Source organism: Diabrotica undecimpunctata, chromosome 3, assembly GCF_040954645.1.
Source record: "Diabrotica undecimpunctata isolate CICGRU chromosome 3, icDiaUnde3, whole genome shotgun sequence".
NCBI classification, from domain to species: Eukaryota; Metazoa; Arthropoda; class Insecta; order Coleoptera; family Chrysomelidae; genus Diabrotica; species Diabrotica undecimpunctata.
In genome coordinates, this window is record NC_092805.1 from 58,665,026 (window position 1) to 58,679,829 (window position 14,804).

The 14,804-nt window shown below is 31.7% G+C and overlaps 2 protein-coding genes across 8 annotated transcripts in view; one reads left to right on the forward strand and one right to left on the reverse strand.

Moving 5' to 3' along the window:
• The window catches only part of Rbp6 (RNA-binding protein 6), a 1,719,762-nt gene that overhangs the window by 737,356 nt on the left and 967,602 nt on the right, over positions 1 to 14,804 (forward strand). The gene's annotated exons all lie outside the window — the stretch shown is intronic.
• LOC140436838 (fatty acid synthase-like) overlaps positions 1 to 14,804 on the reverse strand; it is a 55,730-nt gene that overhangs the window by 26,643 nt on the left and 14,283 nt on the right. The window contains exons 5-10 of the mRNA XM_072525969.1: positions 13,133 to 13,371; positions 8,373 to 8,653; positions 7,686 to 8,038; positions 6,978 to 7,626; positions 3,204 to 3,456; positions 2,484 to 2,732 (exon numbers count right to left, since the gene is read on the reverse strand). Of these exons, the coding sequence (XP_072382070.1) occupies positions 2,484 to 2,732; positions 3,204 to 3,456; positions 6,978 to 7,626; positions 7,686 to 8,038; positions 8,373 to 8,653; positions 13,133 to 13,371 (2,024 nt within the window). The remainder of the gene's footprint in view (positions 1 to 2,483; positions 2,733 to 3,203; positions 3,457 to 6,977; positions 7,627 to 7,685; positions 8,039 to 8,372; positions 8,654 to 13,132; positions 13,372 to 14,804) is intronic.

The following is a 14,804-nucleotide window of genomic DNA, read 5'->3' on the forward strand; positions in this document are numbered from 1 at the left end:
ATTATTGGTTAGAGTATTCAAAATTCAAAGATATCTTCTTTTTTGTGTATGGTGCAAAGTATTCCAATATTCTAATCATTGGGAAGGATTTCTGTGTCCATATTTCTTCTATAAGCTGCTGTAATGCCATTACGGTATCACATCCACCTTCTTTATATAGTTCAGCTGAAAAACTATATATTTCAGGTTATTTGTTTTTGGCTGGTTTTTTAACTGCGACTTTAACTTCAAAAATCGTTGGTGGTTCCTCTTCACTCTCGTCTGTTCCCCTTACCTTATCTCTTTCAAGATTTTGATTTCATAATATTCATTTTGCCATGCGATTTTTAAAACTACATTATTACATTTTACAAAACTCCAGCCTGCTTATTTCTTCTTCTCCCTGCGGTAGTCTTTTCTTTTAGTTCCTGAATACTGGCAGATCTTGTTTTATAAACGATGTTTTTTAAGTAACCTCACAGGAAATTGTCTAAACGATTCATGTTGGGTGATCGCGGGGGCTATTCGATAAAACCACGCCTTCCAATCCATCTTAGGGAAACACATTATTTAGGTATTTTCTCAGCAAACGCGCATATTGAGGGCAAGCGCCATCTTGTTGTAGCAAAATATTGTCTGAAAGTTTCAAAAAAATAAATTTTTACTATAAACTGTCATTGAAAATTTGGAGATAACCGAGCCAACTCAGGTGTAATACTATTTGTCAATAAATCTAAATACGCCGGACCATTTAAGTTTCCCTCAATGAAAAAGAGACCAATTATTTTGTCGTTTACGCATCCAACAAGGATTGTTATGTGATCAGTATCTACAATTATACCGGTAGAGTGCCTAATCGGAGAATGGGAGTGCAATCAGACATAATCGACTATATAGAGGAGAAGAGACTATCCTGGTACGGCTACGTCAAAAGAGCAGACAGAGGACGCTGAATAAACAAAATCACAGAATGGAGCCCGATTGGAAGAAGAAAGAGAGGAAGACCCCGAAGGTCATTCAGAGATAAAATCGACGAGGCTATAGAGAAAAGAACCCTGCGAGATCGAGACTGGAATGACAGGGAAAATTGGAGAAAACGGTTAAGTGAAGGAAGACAGTGAAAACTGTGGAAATCCTTAGTAGTAGTAGTAGTGCCTAATCGCAAAATAATAAAAAATTTGGATTGTTTGGAATCCCATCATTATATCTACAAAATCTTTAAGTCTACCGAAATCATCATCTGAAAACTTCTGAACTAACCTTATTTTGTATCGATGGAATTTATTTTTATGTAAAATTTGCACTACGGATGTTTTCAAAATCTCAAGTTCCCTAGAAACTTGTCTAGTACTCAAGTCTGGATCGTCTTTTAACAGGACACCAACAGCTAAAGATTTGTTTTCAGTTGATGCAGTTTTTCTGCGACCTGATTTCGATACATCTTTTGCGGAACCAGTTTAGTTAAACTGTTTTACTAATTTACTGAGTGTCGATCTTGTTATGGGATTTTGGTTAGGATATAAATAATTAAAGATATTCCCCGTGTCGAGTTGACTTCTACACATATCACGATATCCGAATACCAAAAAAAATTTCAGTTCGTTTTTTTTTCACATATACAATCCATTGTGACTTTAAATAGACACCAACAATACTTATATATTGAAAAGTCAAAGTTGTCATAGCATCTAAATGTATTATTTTAACTTTGGCGAAGATAATATAAATGTACTAAGAGCTCCGAAATTATGGCTTTAAAGTATGAGGAATATACCATAAAAAATAATCAGTATTAGTGAAGGACTTCAAATGGTAAAAAATAAACAAGACGATCCATTTGAAATGAGAAATTTCATTGGATTTCCAGAAAAACTTAAAATCTGACAACAATGTAAATACCACCATAATATTAGCCGCATTATAAGACCCTTACTCACCAAAACCTATAAAAATCGTGCAAGCCGTTCCCGAGCTAATTAAGGCGTTCCATACTTAAAACTCACCCTGTAGATTGAGAATGAAAAAATAAACAAAAGGATTATTCTAAAAGTATAAAAAAATACCTTAATTTTTGTTTCTTAAAAATGTTTGTAGGTACTTTTGAACAGATTCTACAGTAATATTAAGATGTGACATTCTCACACTCCAAAATCGCTATTATTACTTTTATTCAGTTTTTGAAAATTCGCAATAAGACTTATTTTTTCCTCAGTTTTAATTACTAAATGGTCGCAAGAATGTGTCTTCAAATTTGAAAATTAATGTTTTTGGCAACAAAACGTAATTATTTTCTGCAGAATTCGACATTACTCGTAAATCTGCAGCGGATCTGCTGAAATGTATCTGCCGTATGTACACGTGTGTAGGTGAAATTGTAAATAGAAGAATGTGAATTATTTCTTTTTGTATGCACTTTTAGTGCATACAAAGTTTTTTAATAAACAGCGTGGAGTGAAAATATATGATTCATTTTTAAAACTAGAGAAAATTATAGCTACACTAACCTTATCGAAATCCTTAAGAATAAATTCGCTTGACACATCTGTTGGTGTTCTAATTTTACCTGTCACGACTACGGTTCCTCCTTCATATATTTCAAAATTGCCTGATTTCCTCATTACATTAAAGACAAATTCTACATTTTTTTCTTCAGTAAGGACAACAGCACGCAGAAGCTTTATGTTTTCAAAAACCACTGGCGTTTCAGTAATGTCCATCATTTGCATATCTGCCAGAACTGTCCACAGCAGTACCTATTAAATGTTTAATAAACACGTTTAAATTTCGCAGTAAAATTAAACCTGAAAAATGGGTATGAGCAGGTGTTATAGTTCCATCCAAATTAAATATTTATAAATTAAAAAGAGGAGTTTCAATTTCATATTATAGAAACATAAAAAAAAAATAAAAACAAGTTTTCCAATATGAATTTTGCAACGTATTTTATAATTTTTAGTTTTATAACTTTTGTCAAACTTTTTATTCCTAACAGATTAGATACATTTAAGATAAAGATTAATAGGAAAGAAGCAACAGGAAATTAAAAAAAAAACGTAAATTAGGCTAAAAATTAAGATAGATTGATAAGGAGCAATAAAGCAAAAAAAAGACTTTTAAAATATGTTTCTTTCTGTATCATATGAGTTAAAATACATAAAGAGCAATTAAATGACAGAGTTTTATTATTAGGTCTACAAGAAAAAAGTATAACAACATTTACTTACCAAATATCCCACCGCTGGCATAATACTTCTTCCGTCTATCACATGATCACCTAAATGTGAATATTTTGCATCTGATAAATTAACTGAAACTGATCTTCCAAAATAATCTTGATTTATGAAACTTGGACAGTCCCATTTAGTACTGTGGTCCCATTCTATTAGGGAAGACAAAAATTTTGTTCCTCTGGTTATTGGAAATGATGGTCTCGGGTAAAGACTTTTTAGATCTGGTTGTCCTCCAGCAATAAATATTCTAGAAATATATAAAGCAACTAACATTTCCTCATAATTTGGTTTCTGTAGTATGGTTTATTGATTTTGTCCTATTGGAATTTAATCTAAGCTATCTTTAACAAACTATTAATTTGGAGATTTTACAAATTTAAAAGTACATATCGTAGGCCAATGCAGCTGTCCCAAGTAGAAATACTGTAAGCGCCAATTCGAAAATTGTTCACCAGAGCAGGAAACGTGAATTACTCAACTTTTCAAATTTCTATTTTGTTCAAAATAAAAGTAAACACACATTAATAGAGCATAGTATATTCTTTTTCTTTTAGTCAATATTTTTATGTCTGTATTTTATTTCCTGACTAGGTTTTGAACACATACAGTGTTTTTATTTGGAAAACTTAAAAATATAAAATCAAATATCACAATTTATAACGATATTAAGTAATAAAAATTATACTTTATGTACGTTCATTAACAAATAGGTACATAAAAAAATTGATTTAAAAACATTTTAATTGTCATTGTCCTGTAATTACTGCAATCCATTAGGAGATCCTCCATGGAGGAGATCGTCCACTACTGTCTCGGAGATCGACAAAGTAAGGCAAAACGATCTTCTGTTCTCAGGCATCAAAGGAATAAGTTTCTCTATTATTTCATCTTTTTTGCTTTTACGTATACCTCGTACGTTGGTATTCTGCGGAAAATTTGACACCACGAACCTTACTTGCAGGAATTCAAACTCCCGATAGTTTTCATCTTCGAAGTTTTTTTTTAATTTAAGGGAGCTAGAGCCTCGTGAAAAGTTAGCTTTTACTATGGGATTTAGTAAAAATGTTTTCAAAGGTTTATTTTCATCTGCCTTTCGAGGTTGCCGTTTCTTTTTAGCCATTCGAATGAAGTTTGTAATTGAAGCACATTTAAATTTTTTCGTGATTGTCTTATAACAGACAATAAATCTTGAAAGTTAAATACATCTCGTGCTTTTTTAATTTGTTGCTCAATGTTGCCATGAACACCATCAGCAGTCATGTGTGTATGACCTTTGGTAAGATATTTGAATGTTATGTTGTTTACATGACAGGTATGGGTATCATTATTTACCATAATCGCTAATGCAGTAAACAAATACCAGTTTTTATTTTGGGCACTGGAATTATCTGTCCAAAAAACAAAATTTTTCGCATCACGCTCTTCTTTAATTAAATCATTATTGCATCGATGATATTAGAAGCATCACGACCGCCAAATGCTTCATGCCAAATCACTGAATAGTTATATTTCTTTTTTAAAGAAGCGTAGACTTTATTAAAAACAACTAAACTACTTGTAAAAGAGACATATTTGTTTCCTGGCATAATTGGTAACAATAATACTTTTTGCTAGCCAAAAGAAAAATACTTAGTTTTATTCCTTTCTGGTAATTCTGCATCAATCTTGTAATATCTATTAGCATCATCTGCTTTCTTTTTGTGTGCCTCCCATTGCGCTTTTTTTGGCAGAAGATACAACCATGCATGTGCTGCTTGCTTCTACAAAGTTTTTGTATTGTCAAACACTCAGATCATGAATCCATTTAAGGCATATGTAAAGATATTTTTATTGTGTTCATCATTTTTCTCCTTCAACTTTACATATACCTGGGTGTTTTAATCTGCAGTCATTAAACATTAAAGCAAATGATAAACTTGTCGGCAAAGATCTAATGAAAGGAGCATTTTTTCGGCAGTAATGACGCAGGGATTATAAGATTTTATATGATTTACTATGTCCCTGTCATAGACGTTACTGGATTTTTTACCTCGATTTTCCTTTACATATACATTAAGCGGCTTCCTCTAGACAGCATATGATAATTCAGTGATAACCGAATCTTTGGTATATCCAAATATATTGAGTAAAAATAGCTTGCATACTGGCAGAAATTTGCTGTTATCCTTTTTACGTAAATAAAATACTCTTGTTTCACTTTTCTTATATACATTAATAGCAGCTACAGGGACTCTTCTACGCAAAACAGGTCCGAATGAAACACATTTTGCAAGCCACGGACTTCGAGTTGTATAACCTGCGTCCCAATATGCTTTCCAAATATCTGCTTAGTATTCTTCGCTGGTATCCGAATAAGATCTCTTACACTTCGCAGTGCATCTAGAAAAAATGGGATGTTTATCTTGACTTTTTTCTATAGCTGACATTTGTCCCTTTTTTAAGTGACTTGGCGTTCAGTAGGTATGCTTTCATGCTCTTAGTCACGTTTGCAGGCTCCGAGTGAAGTTGGTAATCTGACTTGGTAATGCTATCATCACTATCCTCATCTGAAGATTACAGCTCTTAATCACGTTGAAGCATTTTATCAATCTCTTGAGGGTAACCATTATTGCTATCTGCTTTGGGATAAATCGAGTGCTTCGTCTCTAAAACCAAAACAATAATGAGAACAAAGTTCTATATTATTTGTAAAAAATCTTATACCTTTGAGTATCATTTGTGGATGATTCTTTCCAGTCGTTCTTGTTCTAATTTGGACACATGTCTAGTTTTAACTGAATTCTTGTATTTTTATTCATATTTGAAATCTATTCAGTAACAGCAGACATTTAAAAGTCTATTTTAAATAACTAATGCAATAAACTATTATTTATACAAACAAATTTGTACTTTATTTAATATAAACTAACAAATCACTAAAAATTTTTTGATGATTTCAACTTCAACGGTCTTGGTGAATGTCAACAACATAAACATATTTTGGTGATATCAACAGTCTTGGATTGGCGAATGTAAACTTTATGATTCCCACGGTAAATCGCTGTAAATCTCAAAACTAAATAAAAACACTGTATGTCCCGTATATACAGTGTTTTTACGTGGGAATATGGATATAATGTGTTTTAAATTGGTAAAGTGAAAATTGAATGTCATATACAGTGTTTCATAGCAACCATAAATTGTGGTTCTACTCATTTTTATTTTTTTTGTGTCTTTGTAAATGGTAGGTAATAATACCCTATATCCAAAAAGGCGATAAAAGTGATTTTTAAAAAAATTGATATACAGTGTTTCTACTTGGGGCAGCTCAATTGCTTGGATATATTTGCAATAAACACGTGTCATATGCAGTTTTAATAAAAGCTGTAATAATTTGTAAATTAAATAATCATTGGTTAGCAGAAGTGCTAGTAAAAAGTGATAAATTAATATAGATCAATGTCTGTTTTCACATACGTCTTCTCTTTCTTTTTAATCAAGGGATCTGACTCACAACAATATTTAGCAATAAGAATTTTACATCACTAATAGAACACAATGTAAGATCATATTCTACTGAAATTACAGAATTTTAATCTTATACGAATTGGTATTGAAAGCAAAAAATATACTTAGTGAAAGTAAAAAAAAAAGATAACATTGGTGGTGTCCAACGGATCCAATATGACTTTCTCCATATTTTTTAAATGTAAGTTAAAGTGAATTTACTGCATATATCTTTATGCATATAAAATATAAATATAAAAAACACTTTGATATTAGCCTTACTTGCCAATTGCTGAAAGCAGGTACTGTCCCTGATCCTTAGCCGTTCTGTCCATCAATCTGATCAGAGTATTTTCTGAACTGAGTTCTCGTTTCATAACTGACGTTAATAATCCATGAGGCGATATCTCAACTACAATTGCGTTTTTGTGGATATGCTTGTAAATGGAATTAAAATTAACAGTATTTTGATAATTGTTAACATGGTATTCAGCGCAGTCGTACTGTGACCAAGTTTCGTTACTTTTATCAGAAGGTACTGAAGTTGATATCCAATTGTCTGCCCTCTTTTGTGGATTTTTTATAAGATTCTTGATAAAATTCAGTAGATGTTTAGGTGCATCACTTAAGTATGGAGAATGAAATGCAATATTGCCAGTTTCTACTACTCTAGCAAATATTCCTTGGTGAGTTAATTTATCTACAAACTCCCTTATCGATTTCTCTGGGCCCGATATTGTGGTTCCATCTGAGTTGTTAATGCAAGCAATGTATATATCATGCGGAAGTATTTCCTTTAATTTTTCGTGTGATATTCCCACAGCAGCCATTAAACCAGCAGGTATTGTTGTTTGACGGGTAGCATATCCTCTGGCGTAGGCTAGTAATACAGCTTGTTCTGGTGTTATTCCTCCGTTTGCATATGCACATCCTGAAAATGGTGAAAAATCATATTATATTTTTCGTAAAAGTTACTGTAACGGTTCTTACCTATTTCTCCCATAGAATGACCAGCCATAAAATCTGGTTTGATACCAATCGAAGTCATTACATCTACTAATGCTACTGTGACAGCACTAATAGAGCTAAATATATTTGTAATATCCTTTAACGAATTTGGCGTATCATCCATTATAACCTTATGTAAATCTACTCCGTGAGGTTTTAGAGCCCTGGCACATCGATTAAACGTGTTTTTAAATACATCAATATGCATAAGATCTCTTGCCATCCCCGTCCATTGACTACCTAATCCACTAAAGATAAACCAAATTGGCCTCTTCGTTGATGTGCAGTGTGCTGATTCTTTTAAAGGTGGCTTATCTTTACCTAACACCACATAGCTAAAACATAATTTAAATAATTATTTTAATAATATAATACTATATTTAATGAGTATTTTTAAAAAAAGATTATATAACAATAATTTACATTTGAGTTTGAGTTTCCAGCTGAAAAACAGTAAGTTGTACTTTCTATTTATATTATATTTTCAACGTCAAAAATAAAATTTTTATTTTGAAAACAATTTCGAGGTGGAAACCAAAATATTTAATATAATAGATTTCAAATAAAAATTTTGGTTTATTCCCATCAAATATAGTAGTTAATGACGGAATATAGTTTTGTGTTTAATAATACCAATATAAATTATGTATATTTTTTTTTATAACATACCCTCTGTAGTCGAATCCATCTATACTTTGCTTGTATATTTCGTCGAGAAGCAATAGAAACTCATCATCACCTGCGTTTCGCTCAATCTCATCTAGAATGCGGTTTATCCCGTTTTCTGTTCTTCCAGAAACCTGAACCAAACGATCACATTTCGCATCAGTCTTTGTAACTTTCTTCATGAGAGGTGATGGTTTTAGAACAACGTGGGCATTGGCTCCACAAATTCCAAGCGAGTTTACTGCCATTAGTCCATCTTTATACTCAGTGTTCGTTTGTACAACCTAAAGCAAGCATGGTGATCAAATTATAGCTCTTTTTTTTAAATTTCTATATTAGTGTTATAAGTTTGTAAAAATAATACAAAGTTAAAGAGGGAGGAATATAATCTATATTACACTGTAATTCTATTTTTAGAAAAAGCTCAAAAACACGTGAGTTAATATTTGAAGAGGGAGACATTGTGTCTTATTTAAGCTTACTGGAAAAGGCATCCCCTCACTCCCGTATAATTACTTTATTTTTTTGTCAAATTACTTACCTCTTTTTTTTTATTTTATATTGGGTTTTTTTTTGGTACTAATTTAAAAAATGTATAATACATTTGGCTTAAAGTGATTAGCTTATTAGATAGACAATTTTTTTTTAACAAGATAGTGTCTTTCACTTTAGACTTTAACAAAATAAATTGATATAAGGTTGAATGCTCGAATAAATGAACTTTGATAAAATTAAAGGCAGATATCGAGCACAATTTTATTAATTAAATCTTGTCCAAGTAATTTCGCTTTTCTAAAGCATCATCAGGGGCATTTCGTCAGCTTTGGGCTATCCAACAAACACAGAATGTAACAAACATAACAATAAACATAAAATTATATAAGCACTACACTAAATACGGACAAACAGTTTAAAATTATTTAAAATTTAGTTGAAGCTACATTCTTGTCGGCAACAGGAGAGAGAATCAACAAAATAGATTGCAGCTTAATTTAATTTTTTTAAATATTTTTCCATACTATTTATATTTATAGTACCTTCAAAAACCCATCATCATCATCAATGGCGCTACAACTCTTCGTGAGTCTTTGCCGCGTTTACTATTCCCTTCCATGTTTGTCGGTCCTATGCCAGTAATTCCCATTGTCGCACTCCCATTTTCTCTAGATCTTCTTTGACCGCATCTTTCCACCTTTTTCTAGGCCGCCCTACAGACCTTCTTGCCTCTGACCTTTCCCAGAACACATTGTTTATAAGAAAATATTCAAAAACACATTCAAAAACCCAGAAGAAAAAAACTTTTAAACGTTTTATTAATGGTTTTTGATATTTGGACCTCTATTTTTATCGGTAAATAGCCAATGACAATTTGGTATAACTTGTAACAGAGTATTTTAATGTGTGCAATTTGAGAAATTAAATCGCTTACACTTTGCAATCAAGTATCACAATTTTAGGTTTATACTACAAAAATAATCATTCTGCAAGAGCTGCTGCTAGAATTTTTAATCAAACACACACACAAAATAGAGATGCAACTCATAAGAATGTGATTGAACGGATGCAGAAATTTCGAGCAATAGGGTCAGTTTGCAATAAAAAACGTAACCTACAGGGCTCGTAAATAACACGAAGCAATCCAAGTATCCGTTTTAGGGCAAGTTAACTTAGAAGCTGAGCAATCACATTCACTGTCAACAATAAGCAGAGCAATCGGTTTTTTACCTTCTTCAGCCTTCTGAATTCTTTATAAATTTAAAATCCATCCATACAAAATTAAATTAATACAAGAGTTAGATGAAGGAGATTTTAATCGTCGTCTCGAATTTTGCGAATTAATGATACAATACATCATTAACAATCAACAATTGTTAAGCAATATTGTTTGTTTTTCGGATGAATGCTCATTTTCATTAGATGGCTTGGTGAACAGACATAGTTGCTGATACTGGGCTGAGAGTGATCCACAGCTTGTGCGTGAATTTTACACACAGCATCCTCAAAGGTTAAATGGTTCGGTATCCTAAGTGGACCCATTATTGGATACATTATTGGACCCTTCTTTATTCTAGGAAACCTCAATGGTACATTGTACTTTGAGTTACTTAGCCAAGTGCTTGATCGTATTAGAACAATAGTAGAAAATTATGATCACTTTTACGAATATTTGGTTGTATTGTATTTTAAAATGATGGAGCTCCACACTTTGTTCTACCTGTGCGACAATTTTTAAACAAAACTTTTCCTGCTCGTTGAATAGGTAGAAAAAAAAGGTGATGGATTGGCCACCTAGTTGACGGGATTTATTTCTCCTAGACTTCTTTTTATGGGGCTATTTAAAAACAAAAATTTATGCTACTCAACCAGTATATCTGAATAATTTACGACAAAAACAGAGGATAAATGTCGACAATTAATGCAGACGTGTTAAGCAATGTTAGAGAATAATTTCAGAATAGATTGTACTATGTTATGGAAGGGAATGGTCATTTTGAACAATTATCGTAAAAATTTTTGTTAGTGAAATTATTTCCAATAAAAGTCTTAAAAAAATATTTTTTTTTAATTCAGTTTTCTTGATTTTGTATTTATTTTTCTCACAAACTAATTATTTTAAGCATCATGTGTTATACATTTTTAAAATCAGTGCAAAGAGGAGAATCCAAATATCAGTTAAAAAAAGGTGGAAATAATTTTAAAAATTTTAAGGGATGATACGGGGGGTAGAAGAGTGCGTGTCCCAGCACGCTCAAATTTTAAACAATATCTCCCTCTTCAAATATTAATTGAAGTTCATAAGAAGTTTATAAAAAGTTCATAAGAAGTTATATAACAACATATTGAAGTTAATAAGAAGTTCAAAAGTTATTTATGGGGGATAGTTTTATCTGAAAATCACAGTATGTTATCTATAATGTGCTAAATAGGAGCACATAGCATCAGTTTAATATAAAAGTACATTGAACCGATAATGTGCATCTATTCATAAACGAAACGTTTTTAATTAAAAAACAAAGTCGCAAGATCCTTATTTTCTTCTCCACTTTTTTGAGCCAAATATTGAATTTATGGTCGTACCCTTTTTTCGAACGTTTAATCTCGTTCGGATCCCTTACATCCCTTTTACGGATCTGACGGGATTGGACAATTTGGGGTGAGTAGTGAAGATGGTTTTGATGTTTGGAGGATTACGAGTTCTACTGATCTTGTCAGTGACATCTTTGATAAAAGGTACAAAGATTTGTATTTATCAGGCGGCAAGGTTTCTTTTTTGGATGGAATGGGGTTTACATGTTTTTGAATGGTCCTATTGATTTGGGTTTTATGGTAGCCGTTTTGTAAGAGCGTTTGCATGATTAAATTAATTTCGGATGATCTATGATTGTTGTCACTAAGTCTAATGGAACGGGAAACAAAAATGTTGTTAACTGGATTGAGATAACGGTTTATTTGGGTTGGTTTCCGGTACACGAAATAAGAAAAACTGTGAGGCGGGTGTTTCTGAATGCGATCATCAAGAAATGGCAAAAACGTTTCAGACTTAACTTCTGTCGTGTATTGGATACTGGGGTGTATTTTATTCAGGTGGAAAAGAAAGAGATCTAATGCGTCGTTACCATGAGGCCTAATGACAAAAGTGTCATCAACGTACCGTAACCAGCAGGTGAGTTTGAGATTTGATGAGGACAGGGCTGTTGTTTCGAAATGTTCCATGTAGATATCAGCTATTACGGGAAAGAGAGGGATCCCATTGTGACACCTTTGATTTGACGACAGAAATCATTTTGGAAAGAAAAATATGTATTAGACATAGAGTGTCTTATAAGAGATAGTGTCTCGTAGAGAATTTGATGTTTGAGTTTAGAATGGAAATGGTTTCATCAATTTAATATTGGTGAATAAAGAAACAATGTCAAAACTAACTAGTATATCTGAGAGTGAAATGGAAATATTTTTCAGAAGGTCAATTACATGGAAAAAATTTTGACAAAGGACGAGGCGTTTTCGGATAATGGTTATAATGATAAGGTCAGATGTTTTGTCAGTTTGTGAGTGGGACAGTTGTATGCACTGACGATGGGTCTTAGAAGGACATTGGGCCTATGGGTTTTTGGCAGGCCGTATATTCTGGGAATTCAGGATGATTTTTGGTATAGATTTTTTGACGTCTGGAGGTAAAGTAGAATTATTATTTATGATGGATTTGGTCGTGTTTTCTAGATAGGTGGTGGGATTGTTTGGGGCGCGTTTGTTTTCTGTGGAATTAAGAAGTTTGAATATGTTGTCGAAATAGTTAGAAGAGTTAAGAAAGACGGTAGCATTACCTTTGTCGGCCAGAGGGATGATGATGTCAGGGTTGTTATAAAGTTCTATGAGGGCACGTCTTTCTAGAGGGAAGAAGGGTTCTTTAGGAATTTTCGAAATTGATGAATATTTAGCGTGATGTTTAATTACCCGCATCCCTCATGATAATGGCTGTAACATAAGTGCCGAAATGTCGAGTTTTAGATTCTCAAAGCGGCTCTTTCCGAGAACTTGGTAATTTCCATTAACCTGACCACGAAAATTTATCCGAACATATATATATATATATATATATATATATATATATATATATATATATATATATATATATATATATATGTATATATATATATATATAATATAATTTTATGTATAAAAATATTGAAATATTTTTGTTGAAAAAAATCAGAATAAAGATGTCAACCAAACAAAGAAACGAAACAAAAATAAATATTTACCTCGAAAGTATCTTTTCCAATTGCTAGAATTTTTGGATCGACTGGTTCTGTGTTTATGGTAGCTGGTATAACACCAGATTGCATTGCGATTATGAGTTTGGCTAAGGAAGTGACACCGGCTGCAACTTCTGCGTGTCCCACATTAGATTTTACACTTCCAATTAATAATGGTTTTGTCCGGTTTCCTCGAAAAACTTCAGCAACGGATTTGCTTTCTATTAAGTCACCCACAACCGTACCTTAAGAAAATTGTAAAATTAGCCAGAAATTAGTCAATTAGAAAATCTTAAGCCACAAGAAAATAGTTCGTCAAATTATTAAAAAAAAAAATGCTAAATAAAGTGTAAAAGTAAGTTTTGACATTAAAGAAAATAAAAAAAATGAAGAGAAGTAGTAAAATAATACGCGCATAATAGTTGTAAAATTACATATATATATATATATATATATATATATATATATTGTTATGATGTGTTTTTTGTTTGAATGATGAGCAATGAGTATTTTTAATAATATAGGGTTTTTATCGCGGTTCTCAAAGAATTAGTTTGTAAGTACTTTTTTAAATTATCTTTATTATAACTATTATGGAACACACATATATATCTAACCTAGCCAATGTAAATTTAAAATAAACTATCTTTAAATTGATACTCTTATAAAACTTATTAAATTCTATAGACAATGTAAAATTTAAACAAACCATCTTCAAAATTGAAATTGTTATGACATTAACTAAATTATATTAACAAAATTTTGTACCTTTCTTTCACTGAATGCCTAAATGAACTGTTTTCCACTATATAGATTCTAATCACCACTGAATGTCTTCGTACTTCGGTTATCCTTGTTTTTGTGAAATTACTTTTTCCTATTATCAGCTTCTACCAATTTAAGATATAGTTTTCTTCACCAGCATTTATACACCACCAGCAAACACCATTTATATTTATTCTTCTTTTCAATATACCAATATCCAATTATTATAAGTTGATTTATACTAATCTCCAATCATAATATAATTTAATTCCTTCCAATGTCCATCCAATATTCTTCTAATATACTTTTATAATCTTCAATAATTATTTGTGTATAATTATAAATGTGCATTAAATATATGCATAATTTTTAATCTTCATTTAACTCACTATATTAAACAATTGGACTATCTCCAACTAACTTTCATATTTCTTATTAAACTGCTTGACTGATTTACTAAAACTGTGAACAATTGACTTCACTAACTAATCTACTAACTTTCATAATAAACTGCTTGACTTCTGACTAAAAACTTCCTTCTTGAATCCAAATCACGGGTATTTATATCCTTTTTGATATTCCAGAACCATCTGGTAAGAGATCATGTTCCATTCGTTCTATTAACTTCTATATAGATGTTCTCGAAAAAAATATCTGTTCCATCCACCGACATAATCATTATTCCAGAATGTTCGACCGTAAACAATGGTCACACTCTGCACTCTGGAGAATTCGTTAATGTTCCATTGATAATTTTGTTGACATTTAGGCTTTTCAGATCAGAATAAACATTCAAATTAGTAACTAACACTCTAATTTAATAAAATACACATTTCAAACAATATATTATTATAACCCCACTTATATTCGTATTATGATTAATTTCTATCTGTCAATTACTTACTGTATAGTT